Raw genomic sequence first — 14,239 nt, forward strand, 5'->3', positions numbered from 1 at the left:
TTGATATCAAAGTCTCTAGTTAACCACCTTGTCTATCACATGTGCGACCTTGGTTAAGTGACCTCCCGTGACATCAACTGTTTCAATTATCGTCAACTGTCTTGCAGTCAGTATCAAGTACAGTAACATGTCATTATAGAAATATAATTGCTATTAGTTTCAGTGCCACTAATATTAGGAATAAACTCAGTAATGAGCAAGTGTGTATCTATCACTCCTGACACTCATATAGAGAGCAGACTGCTTCATGTGTGCACTTGTAATGTAAATCATGTAAATGAGGACTTTTATTAGAGATAGCTAACTCCATTTAGTGTATTATACTTGCTTAGTTTTTGTTTAACTTATGTGGTACAAGAAACTCCCTCAATAGGGTCAAGTAGGTTTGATAAGGGGGAAAAACGACATAGACCAAAACCAGTAACAAAACCTTTTCTAAGAATTTAAAACTGAAAACGAACGCATGGTGGCGCTGTTGACTAAAAATGCGAATTAAGACACATACTCCCGTACTCAGATTGACAGAGGGATCTGGTGCGGTAAGACAAGCGCTTGTGAACCTGGGCAGATTTTTAAGCAGGAAAGTCTGAATCTCTGGAAAACATTACTTGTTAGGCTATCTCCAAAAGACTGCACTTTTCACAGAGAAATACAAGGCTCCTTTTGGTGACAATTCCCTGGAAAAACACCGCAGAAATACAATGGAGGCCAGAGAAGAGTGCTTCTTTAAACAAAGGCAAGTCTTGCTTCTCTTCGTTTTTCTAGGTGGGTCTCTGGCTGGGTCTGGATCTAGGCGCTATTCTGTGGCCGAGGAAAAAGAGAAGGGCTTCTTAATAGCCAATCTAGCGAAGGATCTGGGGCTCAGGGTAGAAGAACTGGCTGAAAGGAGAGCTCAGGCTGTCTCCAAAGGGAACATGCAGTATTTTCAGCTCAGCCACCAGACCGGAGATTTGCTCCTGGTTGAGAAATTGGACCGGGAGGAGCTGTGCGGTTCCACAGAACCTTGTGTGCTGCACTTTCAGATATTGCTGCATAATCCTTTGCAGTTTATTACAAATGAGCTCGAGGTCATAGATATAAATGATAACGCTCCGGAGTTCTTTGAAAATGCGATGCAGCTTAAAGTCCTGGAAAGCTCCCCACCTGGGACAGTAATTCCTTTGGGAAATGCTGTGGACCTGGACGTGGGAAGAAACGGACTCCAGAACTACACGGTCTCTCCCAAGTCCCATTTCCACGTTCGCACCCGCCGTCGTAGGGATGGAAGGAAGTATCCAGAACTAGTGCTAGACAGAGCTCTGGATCGGGAGGAACAGCCAGAGCTCAGTTTAACTCTCACAGCCCTGGATGGAGGATCCCCACCTCGGTCTGGCACTGCCCAGGTCCACATCCTGGTCTTAGACGTAAATGATAACGCCCCAGAATTTACACAGTCACTCTATGAGGTTCAGGTTCTAGAGAAGAGCCCTGTTGGCTCTGTCATTATCACGGTCTCAGCTTCTGACTTAGATGTGGGGAATTTTGGTGCAATATCCTATGTGTTTTTCCATGCTTCTGAAGAAATTCTCAAAACTTTTCAACTAAATCCCACTACTGGTGATATACAGTTAGTTAAGGCTTTGGATTATGAAACAATTAATACTTACGAAGTTGACATAGAGGCCAAAGATGGTGGAGGCCTTTCGGGAAAATGCACAGTCATAGTCCAGGTAGATGATGTGAATGATAACCCACCAGAACTGACTTTGTCATCAGTTAACAGTCCTATCCCGGAGAATTCGGAAGAGGTTGTGGTGGCTGTTTTCAGTGTTGCTGATTTAGACTCTGGAGATAATGGTAAAGCAACCTGTTCCATCCAGAATGATCTCCCATTCATCCTGAAACCATCTGTAGAGAACTTCTACACTATATTGTCTGAAGGAGCTCTAGACAGAGAGAGCAGAGCTGAGTACAACATCACCATCACAGTCACCGATATGGGCACACCCAGGCTCACAACCCAGCACACCATAACAGTGCAAGTATCTGACGTCAACGACAATGCCCCCGCCTTCACACAAACCTCCTACACCCTGTTGGTCCAGGAGAACAACAGCCCCGCCCTGCACATAGGCACCATCAGCGCCACAGACTCAGACTCAGGCTCCAATGCCCACATCATCTACTCTCTGCTGCCCACCCACGACCCGCAGCTGGCTCTCTCCTCGCTCATCTCCATCAATGCAGAAAATGGGCAGCTGTTCGCGCTCAGGGCGCTGGACTACGAGGACCTGCAGACCTTCGAGTTCCAGGTGGGCGCCACAGACCAAGGCTCTCCTGCGCTCAGCAGCCAGGCGCTGGTGCGTGTGCTGGTGCTGGACGCCAACGACAATGCGCCCTTTGTGCTCTACCCGCTGCAGAACGCCTCTGCACCCTGCACAGAGCTGCTGCCCAGGGCGGCAGAGCCTGGATACCTGGTCACCAAGGTGGTGGCAGTGGACCGCGACTCTGGACAGAATGCCTGGCTGTCCTTCCAGCTGCTCAAGGCCACAGAGCCCGGGCTGTTCAGCGTGTGGGCTCACAATGGTGAGGTGCGCACCTCCAGGCTGCTGAGTGAGCGCGATGCTCCCAAGCACAGGCTGCTGCTGCTGGTCAAGGACAATGGAGATCCTCCAAGGTCTGCCAGTGTCACTCTGCATGTGCTGCTGGTGGATGGCTTCTCTCAGCCCTACCTGCCTCTGCCAGAGGTGGCGCGCGACCTCGTGCAGGATGAGGATGCGCTCACACTGTACCTGGTCATTGCCTTGGCTTCTGTGTCTTCGCTCTTCCTGTTGTCTGTGCTGCTGTTTGTGGGGGTGAGGCTGTGCAGAAGGGCCAGGGCGGCTTCTCTGGGTGGCTGCTCTGTGCCTGAGGGACACTTTCCTGGCCGCCTGGTGGATGTCAGCGGCACTGGGACCCTGTCCCAGAGCTACCAGTATGAAGTGTGTCTGACAGGAGACTCTGGGACAGGTGAGTTCAAATTCCTGAATCCGGTGATACCAAACCTGTTTATGGAAGGATCTGAGAGAGAAGTTAAGGGAAGTCCCCACTGCAGGAGTAGTGTTTTAGTCAGCTAAATATTGCAAATGGTTCACCATCTCTCAGTTTTGGTCAACTTCTTACTGTAATTAGTCTTTTAAGAAGTACTACCTAATATTTTTTAACCAGTAATCCAACATATGGCATCCCAAATAGCTCTAAACTTGTTATTCTTTTAGTAAATTAATTTAGTAAATTAATACTAATTTTACTTAGGATTTTGTAGTTGTGCCAATTATATATGCATTTTCTCCATATTTGGGCATTTCCTGGTGATTATTGTCCTAACAGTTAATGAAACTAATGTCTTCATGACATTCTGTAACTTTTCAATGCACTGAAGAAAAATTAAAGTTGTGTGTATTTGTGGCACATATCTTTACTGTATAACTTTATGGACTTTTAGGCTACATTGCTTGGAATTCTTTCTGAGTCCTTGGCCTTTTTGGGTTAAGCAATCTGCATAGCTATAAAATTTAGCACACATCTTTCTCCAAAATTATATGTAAGCACACATTTCATTAAAACATCAGTGCATGGAAGTTGTGCCGTATCCTGTTGTGAGCACCGTGTATCCTAGATATTGTTATGTGCATTTTTTATTATTGCAGTGTGTAGATAATTCTAGTGTGCCATAAACACTACAATTAAACTTCTCAAATAATTATTATACAATAAAAATTCAGGAGAAAATATTATATGCTTACTCCTTTTTTGTGTGTGTGAAGCCAGTCTGTTAATCACTGGTTTGATGTAATCCTTTAAAAAAGTAATCTCAGAATCTGAATTATGAACCAACTTCCCCTCAGTTAATTGAGGGCTCTTCAGGGCATTGACTTTCTGTGTCTCCTTCCTTCCTTTACCACATTGACAGAGGTCCCAGTATAATGAACAGATTGTAATTTCTTGGGGGTCTCTAGTTTTCCCTACCTTTAAAAAGAGGAAATTTCTTCTGAATTTTGGCCCTTATGTTTAATGCTGATCTCAGACATTTGATTTTATAATACTTGATAGCAATGGGAAGTTTTTTAAATACTTAAAAAATTCTTTTTTGGGTGTTTCATTTTATTTTTGTTGCCTAATGTAGTCTTCAGCTATTATAAATTAGCTTAGTTTTTAGATTAAGGAAAGGTTTATTTGTATGAAATACATATTATTTTGAGCATAATATGCTGGAATAATATTGCATTTGTCTGAATCGTGATTGTTTGCTCTAATGTTCAGTAAGACTAGTGAAGTTACGATGTGATTTATGAGTAGATTTATATTGTTCTAACTATGAAATGTCATTGAACTTTGTCAGAAAAAATGAGCCATTTTAAAACTTTCCTTATAGGGGGCTGGAGAGATGGCTCAGAAGTTAAGAGCACTGCTTGCTCTTCTTAAAGGTCCTGAGTTCAATTCCCAGCAACCACATGGGGGTTCACAACCATCTGTAATGAGATATGGTGCCCTCTTCTGGCCTGCAGGGATATGTGCAGGCAGAACACTGTATACATAATAAATAAATCTTAAAAAAAAACTTTCCTTATAATCTAATATTTATTTTAAGATCCAGTATATTATACTCCCAGATTTACTTTAAAATCCCATATGTTTTATTCCTGGAGTTTTAGGACCTGTGTACTCCCAGAATTACTTTTACCCTTTAACAAAAAGGAAAGTTAATAAGAGCTTGACATATTCTTGAAACATAGTTTTAGTCTTTATCCAACCTTAAAAGTGAATCAAGAAAGAGATAAAACTCAGAATAGAGTCAAGCACAAATATATGATATAATGACTTTTCCATTGTTATCAGATACATAAATGAAATATATTTGGGATGACCATTAATAAACCTAAATGAAGGTTTACATTATACTTTAACATCATGACAATTCAAGTCCACTTTAACTTAGCCACCCAAGTCCATTTTGTATAATCATATAGATGAAGGTGGGCAAATTAAACACCAAGAGACACCCCACTCTGATCCTGTTGTGTATTCAAAAAGTATGGAACATTCTAGATCAGCTAGGGGCCACCACCAACTTATAAAATGGACCAGCAATTTGAGTTTCAGTTACTACGTTGTAATAGTAAACATGAGCCAAACAACTTATGCAAAATGCATACCTTAGGAATAAGGTCATTTTGTTGTTACTGAAAAAAGTGGAGGATAGAATTCAGGTATCTTTTTTTTAATTAAGAAAAAAATTTTCATTCATTTTACACACCAATCAAAGATCCCCCCCTTCACTCCTCCCACCCCCTCAGGCTACCCTCCCAACCCATTCCCCACTCCCTCCCACAAGAAGGCAAGGCCTTCCATGTGGAGGCACATTCAGTAGAGGCAAGTCCAAGCCCTTCCTCCTGCCTCAAGGCTGCACAAGGTGTCCCATCATAGGTAGTGGGCTCCACAAAGCCCACTCATGCACCACCAGAGATGGATTCTGATTCTACCACCAGGGGGCCTCCTAAGCAGATCAAGCTACGCAATTGTCTTGCCATGCAAAGGGCCTAGTCCAGTCCCATGTAGGCTCCACAGCCATTGATTCAACTTTCATGAGTTCCCTCTAGTTTGGTTTGGTCATCCCTGAATGTTTCCTCATCATGATCCTGATGTACTTGCTCATAGAATCCCTCTTCTCTCTCTTTGACTGGACTCCTGAAGGTCTGTCTAGTGATTGGCTGTGGATCTCTGCATCTGCTTCCATCAGTCATTGGAGAAAAGTTCTGTGGTAGCAGTTAGGGTATTCACCAATCTGATGTCTGGGGCAAGCCAGTTCAGTTCAGGCACCTTCTCCACTATTGCTAGCAGCACAGACTGGGGTCATCCTTGGGGATTCCTGACAACTTTCCTAGCACTGGGTTTTTCCTCTATCCCCATGATGTCTCTCTCTATCATGGTATCTCTTTCATTGCATCCCCCTCCCTCCCTGTTCCAGTTCAACCATCCCATTCCCTTATGTTCTCATCCCCTATCCCCTACACTCCAATTGTCCACCCCTCATCCCCAGTTACTCATGGAGATCTCCTCTATTTCCCCTTCCCAGGACAGTCCATGTGTCCCTCTTTGAATCTTCCCTGTTAGTTAGCTTCTCTGGAGTTGTGGGTTGTTGCCTGCTTACACTTTGTTTTACATCTAGTATCCACTTATGAGTGGGTACATACCATGTTTGTCCTTCTGAGTCTGGGTTACCTCACTCGGGATGATATTTTCTAGTTCCATCCATTTGCCTGCAAATTTCATGATGTCATTGTTTTTCTTTGCTGAGTTGTACTCCATTGTGTATATGTACCACATTTTCTTAATCTGTTCTTCAGTTGAGGGGTATCTAGGTTGTTTCCAGGTTCTGGAAGCCAAGTATCTTGATAATGGCACATACGTTTATATGTCTTTCTTCCTCAGATGCTTCTATTACATGTGCATCTCTTGCAATTCAGTGCTGCTGTTTTTAAGGCATGGAATAAGTTTAACATGTGCTGTTTCAGGGCAGAAATTCTACCGAAGGTGGTGAAGCTCATATCACCTTAAGATTTGCTCTTTGCACAATCAAAAGTACATATTATAATTAATTAATATAATAATTAATATAATTGACATTATTAATATAGTATATTGCATTATTAGTGTCAGGCTAAAATGTGTGCTTATATCTGTAGAATTAACCTTCTATGTTAGACTGATTATCTGACATCACAGAGCAATCATACTTACAGACTAAAAGTCAGAAATTATACTTTTAAAATAAAAAGACAGTGTTATTATAAGAATTGGGTGGGCTAAGATTTCTGAGAAGAAAGGTCCTTGGACAGCTGAACTGACAGTCTGTTTTGCCTCAGAGAAATTTGCTAAGTCTGAAAACATGCAACAAGTTCTTGGTGGGGACAAAGTAAATTGGTAATCTTTGACAGGCTGGAGGAGTCAAGCTTTGATTTAGTTTCACCATTCATAGCACTTAAACTCAGGGCAGACACCCAGGGTAACAGAACCCAAGCAGAAAATTCGTCAAAAGCAGAGTAAAGTTTCAATTGCTAAACAAATAGTCTGGAGCCTTCAATGAGAAGGGGATATAGGAATATAACAAATTCTCAACTGTAAATTGTGTAGAGTTGGGTGCTTATTGGGCTTGCAAAAAACCTCAACCAAGTAGAGTGCCTGTTTGCATCAGGGTAGTTTGATTAGGTAGAGCTCTAACAAGCGAACAGCAAAAGGTGAATTCCTCCTAGAGGAAGATAATAGAATCATGATCCTAGATAGCTTTTACATAGTTTCCCAACATTCTGTAGAAATTTCTAGGCACACATCAACAAAACTAAATTCTGTAAAAAAATAAAATATATGGTCTAAAAGATGCAGATATTAGAAGTGAACGTCCCAAATAGTTTTTTTTAACATAGAGCTAATGTGTTAAAATAAGGAACAGTGTATAAAAGATTTTAAAAGGAAGTTTTACCATCAAATGGAAACCTTAACCTGTAAATTCTGTAACTGAGAAAAAAATACCATAGAACTAAGTTGTTTAATATCATAGATATAAAGAAATGCAGAAAAAGTAGTTGCAAGATGACTCTAGATGAAATATCCAAATAGAAACACAAAGAAAATATAATTAAAATATAGATAAGAACATTGGTAACATTTGGGATATAATGAATTTCTCTCATATGCTTACAACTGTAATCCTAGAAGGGATGAGAGAATAAGAAAGAAATAATGAACAACAATTACTAAATTGGTAAAGGTCTTCCACTTAGTGAAACTCAGAATAAGTAAAAGACAAAGAACAGTCAGCTGTGTCCCAGGAAAGTTTATCAATACCTAGTCGAATAGGAAAAAATTAATTCTTAAAGCAACCACATGAATATGATAAAATTATTTTTAAAAGATATTCTGCAAGATGGACAACTGATTTTAAAACATAAATCATGAAACTAAAGACACTGTCTCTAAAGTCTTTCAAGTTATTTAAAAAGTAGAAATATATTATCTTCATACCCTTCAAAAATGAAGGTTTTTGTGAACAGAGAATTAATCACATTCTAATCAGCATCAAAAGAAATCCTTTTTGTGTAACTCATTAGACAGAAAGAAGCAATTCTACGACTATGAATTCTGTTGAGAAGCAAACAGTAACAGGAAAGGTAATAATAAACACACATTGTTTGGCTATTGGTTATACAAGGTAAGAAGAATAGTTTTTTTGAAATTCATAAAAGCAATAACTAAAAGCAGAGGCATAGTAGTAAAGAGGTCTAAAGTTCTCATCTCTATCATGAGAGTAGTAAAATTAATAATTTGTTTTACAGCATTATTATACATCAAGATGCATGTTGTGAATTTGTGGATAGCTCTAAAAAGTAACTAAAAAAGGAAATGAGGGGGAACTAATGTATGAATAAGTGAAAAGAAGGAAACTTCTTTAGAGACAAAAAAAATTACTGAAGTTTTGCGTATAGCTGGAAAGATGTGAGATATTATATTACTTACAAGTATATTAAGTAATCCAATTGAACAACAAAAATTTTCAGACTGGTTTTAAGAAATACTCAACTATATACCATCAAATATGTAAAAGGTAGAGAGAAGAGATAACACAGAAAGACTGAAAGTTTTACAATTAAATAAAGTGTATGATACAAATACTAGCCACAATATGACTAAGGCAGCTATTTTCTTTCATTTATATTATAACAGTGAATTAAGGAAAAATATTACTAACAACTCAGGCAGCTACCTCATAATAATAAAGAGAAAAATACACAAGGCATATGTGGGTTCCATAATTGCATACTTGTGATAAAATAATTACAAACTACAAAAGATAAGATAGGCTAGGTACAAATGTAAGAGATACAAACCACAATTATATTGGGAGACTTGATAGCACTCTCTCAATTCCTGATGGAGTAAGAAGACAAACACAGACACACCAGAAGAATACTGAAAATATAAACAACATAAATATCATATTGGAAAACATTGACACACATAACATATTAAACTATATTGGTTGTATTTATAGGCAAATGGAGCATTATAAAAGTTTCTACATTCTTGATCAGAAAATGTACTTCAGTTAAAAACAACAGCAATAAAATAAAATGACTCAGTATGTACTTTGACTGTGGTGAAAATGATGTAGAAATGTAAAACAAAAAACAAAAAACAAAAACAAAAAAACCCAAAAAAACCCAAGAAATTCCACAATATGTAAAAATTAAATAATAAAATACTGATTTGTCATCTCTATTAGATAAATTTAGAATTTTTTCCTTGTGTTTTTGAGGCAGGGTTTCTCTGTGTGGTCCTGGCTGTCTTGGAACTCACTCTATAGAACAGGCTGGCTTTGGACGTGGAGATCCACCTGCCTTTGCCTCCCAAGTGCGAGGATTAAAGGTGTGTGCCACCTGGCACATACCTGGCAGATAAATTTAGAATATTATGAAAATCCACTTCACAATGTTTATGTAAACACTAATACCAGTTTTTATAAGCACAAAACATAAATGTAAACATTTCCCAAATCATTTGGATGCCAACATAATCTTAATAGACTATGACATCCAAATTTGAACATTAAGAACCTGAACAGAACATTAAGAAAATGTCAAAACAAATATTTTTATACACATACACAGAAATTTTCTTTTTAAAAATTATATAAATAAAATTCAGAGATGTAGAAGAAAATACAAGAAATTATAACATAATTGGTTATTTTAAAAATACAATGCAGTTTAATATTAGAAATTAGGTCAATATAATCCACTGTATTAACAGATAAAGTTGAAAAGGAATATGACTATCCAGGTGGGTGTAGAAAAGTCATTCAACAAAAGTCAGCACAGCCAGCCAGCGCCGAGCGATGGGCATCTCTCGAGACAACTGGCACAAGCGCCGCAAGACCGGGGGTAAGAGAAAGCCCTACCACAAGAAGCGGAAGTATGAGCTGGGACGGCCTGCTGCCAACACGAAGATTGGCCCTCGTCGTATACACACAGTCCGAGTCCGAGGAGGCAATAAGAAGTACCGTGCCCTAAGATTGGATGTGGGGAACTTTTCCTGGGGCTCTGAGTGTTGTAGCCGGAAAACAAGGATCATTGATGTTGTCTACAATGCATCCAATAACGAGCTGGTCCGCACCAAGACCCTGGTGAAGAACTGCATCGTGCTTATCGACAGCACACCATACCGACAGTGGTATGAGTCTCACTATGCGCTGCCCCTGGGCCGCAAGAAGGGGGCCAAGCTGACTCCTGAAGAGGAAGAAATATTAAACAAAAAACGATCAAAGAAAATCCAAAAGAAATATGATGAAAGGAAAAAGAACACCAAAATCAGCAGTCTTCTGGAGGAGCAGTTCCAGCAGGGCAAGCTTCTTGCCTGTATTGCCTCAAGACCAGGCCAGTGTGGCAGAGCAGATGGCTACGTGCTAGAAGGCAAGGAGCTGGAGTTCTATCTGAGGAAGATCAAGGCCCGGAAAGGCAAATAAACCATCATTCATAGCTCATGTAATAAAGGTGTTTGTTGTTCTGTAAAAAAAAAAAGTCAGCACATACTAATGATAATAGTGTTAGCAAATTCACATAGAAAACAATTTTCAGTGTCCTTAAAAACTAATAGCTAACATTACTGTATTAGCTATTTTTCTGTTGCTGTGATGAGACACCATGACCAGAGTTTATTTGGGGCTTATAGTTTCAGAGGGTGAGTCCATGATGGCAGAGCAAATGCATAGTGACAGGAGGCTGAGAGAGATAACTGGGAATGGTGTGAGTTCAAGGCCAACCCTCAATGATACACCTCCTACAGCAAGGTCACACCTCCCAATTCTTCCCAGTTTCCACCTACCAGAGACTAAGTACTCAAACATATAAGCCTATGGGGGCTGTTCTCACTAAAACCATCACAGTTACTAATTATAACTAATTGAAAAGTCATCCTGGACATCAACAATGAGACAAGACTACTTAAATTCAAGATTTTACCATCAGTCCCAAACCGAGGAATAAGGTAAACAAGAAATAAAAGTCATAATGATCGAAAAGGGAGGAATAAAATTCTTTTTTTTAAATGACACAATTAAGATACATAAAAATATGAAGAGTCTATAATCTATTAGAACTAATAAAGCTAGGAATAAAATTGGATACATGGTCAACATCACAATGCATTGTATTTATATGACGAAAGAAGTGAAAAAATTGAACAGCTCTTAAAAACATTTTCAAAATATTGAATGCTTAGAAACAAATCAATAACATAGTAATACAACTTATATAGGAAGCTATAAAACATTATTGAGAATAATAAAGATATAAATAAACTGAGAAATTAATGGCTACAAACTAGAGAGTAAAGAGTTGGAATGTTAGTTCTCCAAGTCAATTCATAGAAAGCATATAATTGTGGGCTTGGAATATAGCTCAGTGGTAGAGTGCTTGCATAGTATGTGTTAAGGCCAGAAGTTCACCTTCCAGTACACATACACACAAAAGAAGAAGAAAGAGAAAGAAGCATAAAATCCAAAACAAATTTTCAACAAGTTTCCTTCTTAAAACAGATAAGTTGGATATATACTTTGTATGTATATAAGGGGGAAAATAATAAAGAAATATTGGATAAGAAAAATAAAAATTGGATATACTACAACAATGGGAGAAAGAATGGACAATTTAGACTTGATTAAAATTAAATTAATTAATTTTTCTGCTCTGAAAAAGATTCTATAAGGAAAAGGAAAATATAAGTCATAGACAAGGAGAAAATGCTGTCAAAAGACATAATTGATGAAAGATGGCTGTCCAAAATAACACAAGGCTTCTAAAAACTCATCAATAACAAGAAGATAGTCTTGTGTAAAAATATGAGAAAGACTTTAAGAACCACATTGCCAAGCAAGATGCTCGTGTTAATCTAATTAATCTTTATCAATAAAAAAATTGGGAGTCAAATATCAGGGTAAGAACCTAAAAGATCAGAGAAGCAGGTAGCAGCTGCCAGTAGCTTCCTACCTCTACAGTTCCTCTGTCCAAAAGGGATGAGATCCTCTCTCAGCCCTGCCTTACCATTTTCTGTCTTCTGTCTACAGCCCTCCAAACCTCTATGGTTAATTTTGGTCAGCTTATGGCTGACTCTGCCCTCTGGCATCAAGCAAACTTTATTTGTCAGAACACAATGAAAGTATCGCACAACATTTCACCCTTTTTGTCTAAATAATAAGCGAAGGTTTCAACTAACATAGTAAAAGTATATACTGTAAGTACAATAACTATATACAAATATATACAGGCAAGGATTACATTAACAATGTCCAGTTCATTTGAATTTAACAAATTCAGAGAAAACAATCTATTATCTATCCTATCTTGGTGAGTCCAAAGTCTTATATCTAATTCACTTTCTATCCTAACTTGTATTACCAACCCAAAACTATCTTTTTATATCTCTCAACCTTATATACTTTACACTTCTTTTGTGAGTTTCTTTTCTGAATTCGGTAACAAGGAAAACTATAACTATCTACTCTTCAATACCATTGGAGACTTGAGGATATAATATTACTTGAGTAAACAGGAAGTGTAGAACAAACAACTTTCAAAATTAAGAAATGACAGAAACAGCTGGCTACATGGACAGTCACCAAGGTTTCTCTGCAATGTTGGGGTACCCATCTTTGTCCTGAAGGCTTAGAATATCTGACAGACTTATCTGTGAAGCAGGATTTTTGAAAGACTGTCCCACCTTATCTTGGCAAAGTTCCACAGTCACTTTCTTTTGTATCCTGCTTGTCCAATTTGGACAGTATTTTGTCAGAAGTCAAGGGCAGTTTCTTGTCCAGTGGTTAACTTTTGCCACAAAGACAGTAAACTGCATATGGAGTTTCTTTGATGCCCATCATCTTCTCTGAAGTAGATTGGTGCTGCCAGGAGCAGACATGTTTCACTTTCATAAAAAAGGACCTTTATATTATTAAAACATCTTAAATGCTATATTCTGTAGGTCTTTGAAGTGTTTGAAGACCACCTGTCTATCTAAAATACGTCTCTGGTTGACCTTGAAAACATACCTAACATGACTACAAGTTTGATTGTAACAGATAACTACCTACTAATCTGTATTTCTTTATTATCTTAAATAGTTTTTAATAATAACTTTCAAGGTCTAGAAATTTACACTACATTGTTAAATGAGCTGTATATGTAATACCTTGAACAAGAGCACAAACATATGTGCAGTATTTTTAACAAAGATAACCTTAAATTTGTATGAATACACAAAATATCTTAAACAAGAGTAGAGACATATATACAGTATAACAAAAAATAACCTCAAATTTGTATCAAAATACAAAAACTATATCAATGTAAAATATTTAAGACTAGTAGTTGCTTTCTTGGTTTAAATGTAGATTCAATAATCTACCCCTATATCCCATTTCTATATTCCCCCTTTTTCTTTATTGAATGAGATCCCTGAATCTAATCTTTGTTCAGCTTTTTTTGATCATTAACAATAACAACTTGTAACCAACCCCCCTAAATAATAACAAATATCCATAACCCACTGAACAACCAAAAACTGCCCATCCTACCTCTTGGGAATATGGGTGTTATGTTCTTAAAATTACTTCCTGTTGTCTAGGGGGCAATGTTAGGGAACCCTGAAAAAAATTGGGATGATTGTCAAGTCTTGGGACAGCTAGTTGTATCATTTGTTATTCAGTATACGTGTAATAGAAAAGTGCAGGGCTTGTCTCAAGTCCTGGCTAGAGTAGTCATAAGGCTTGACCATCTCTCAGCTAGCCACCTTAAAATTGTCCTGAGCAGTTTATAGTACAAAGCCAATCTTTAGGTGGTGTTTGTCAGCTTAGTGGTGTTACCACAGTCCAGGTAGAATGATTGTTGTGGGGCCCCATCCTCCTTTTGGAGACTTCAAAGGTCACTGTCAGGCATGGTCATGATTCACTGAAGAAAATTTAACATTTTAAAAGTCATATGCAGCAGAGATCAAAGAGGTTAAAGGACCATAATTTGTTATGTACACGTAGAGTACAAAAACTTAATTCCTAGTTACTTGATAGAGACTCAAACCCAAAAGCATGTACAGGAAGCTAGATGAAGCCTTTTTGTAGAATTAGTTACTGCTCTATATGACCTTTAATATCATGAGAAAAAGTTTAGTATGTGTATAT

The 14,239-nt window shown here is 38.2% G+C and overlaps 2 protein-coding genes across 2 annotated transcripts; both read left to right on the top strand.

Annotated features, from left to right (window-relative positions):
- The first annotated feature begins 13 nt into the window (after positions 1-13).
- Positions 14-3,616, top strand: LOC131895607 (protocadherin beta-3-like). The gene has a single exon (XM_059246102.1). It carries the CDS (start codon positions 702-704, stop codon positions 3,093-3,095), a length of 2,394 nt encoding a protein of 797 aa, XP_059102085.1. The 5' UTR covers positions 14-701; the 3' UTR covers positions 3,096-3,616.
- A 6,283-nt stretch (positions 3,617-9,899) lies between these two features.
- Positions 9,900-10,564, top strand: LOC131895767 (small ribosomal subunit protein eS8-like). The gene has a single exon (XM_059246270.1). The coding sequence runs from the start codon at positions 9,911-9,913 to the stop codon at positions 10,535-10,537; it is 627 nt and encodes a 208-aa protein (XP_059102253.1). The 5' UTR covers positions 9,900-9,910; the 3' UTR covers positions 10,538-10,564.
- The last annotated feature ends 3,675 nt before the right edge of the window (positions 10,565-14,239 follow it).

Source organism: Peromyscus eremicus, chromosome 19 (assembly GCF_949786415.1).
Source record: "Peromyscus eremicus chromosome 19, PerEre_H2_v1, whole genome shotgun sequence".
NCBI classification, from domain to species: Eukaryota; Metazoa; Chordata; class Mammalia; order Rodentia; family Cricetidae; genus Peromyscus; species Peromyscus eremicus.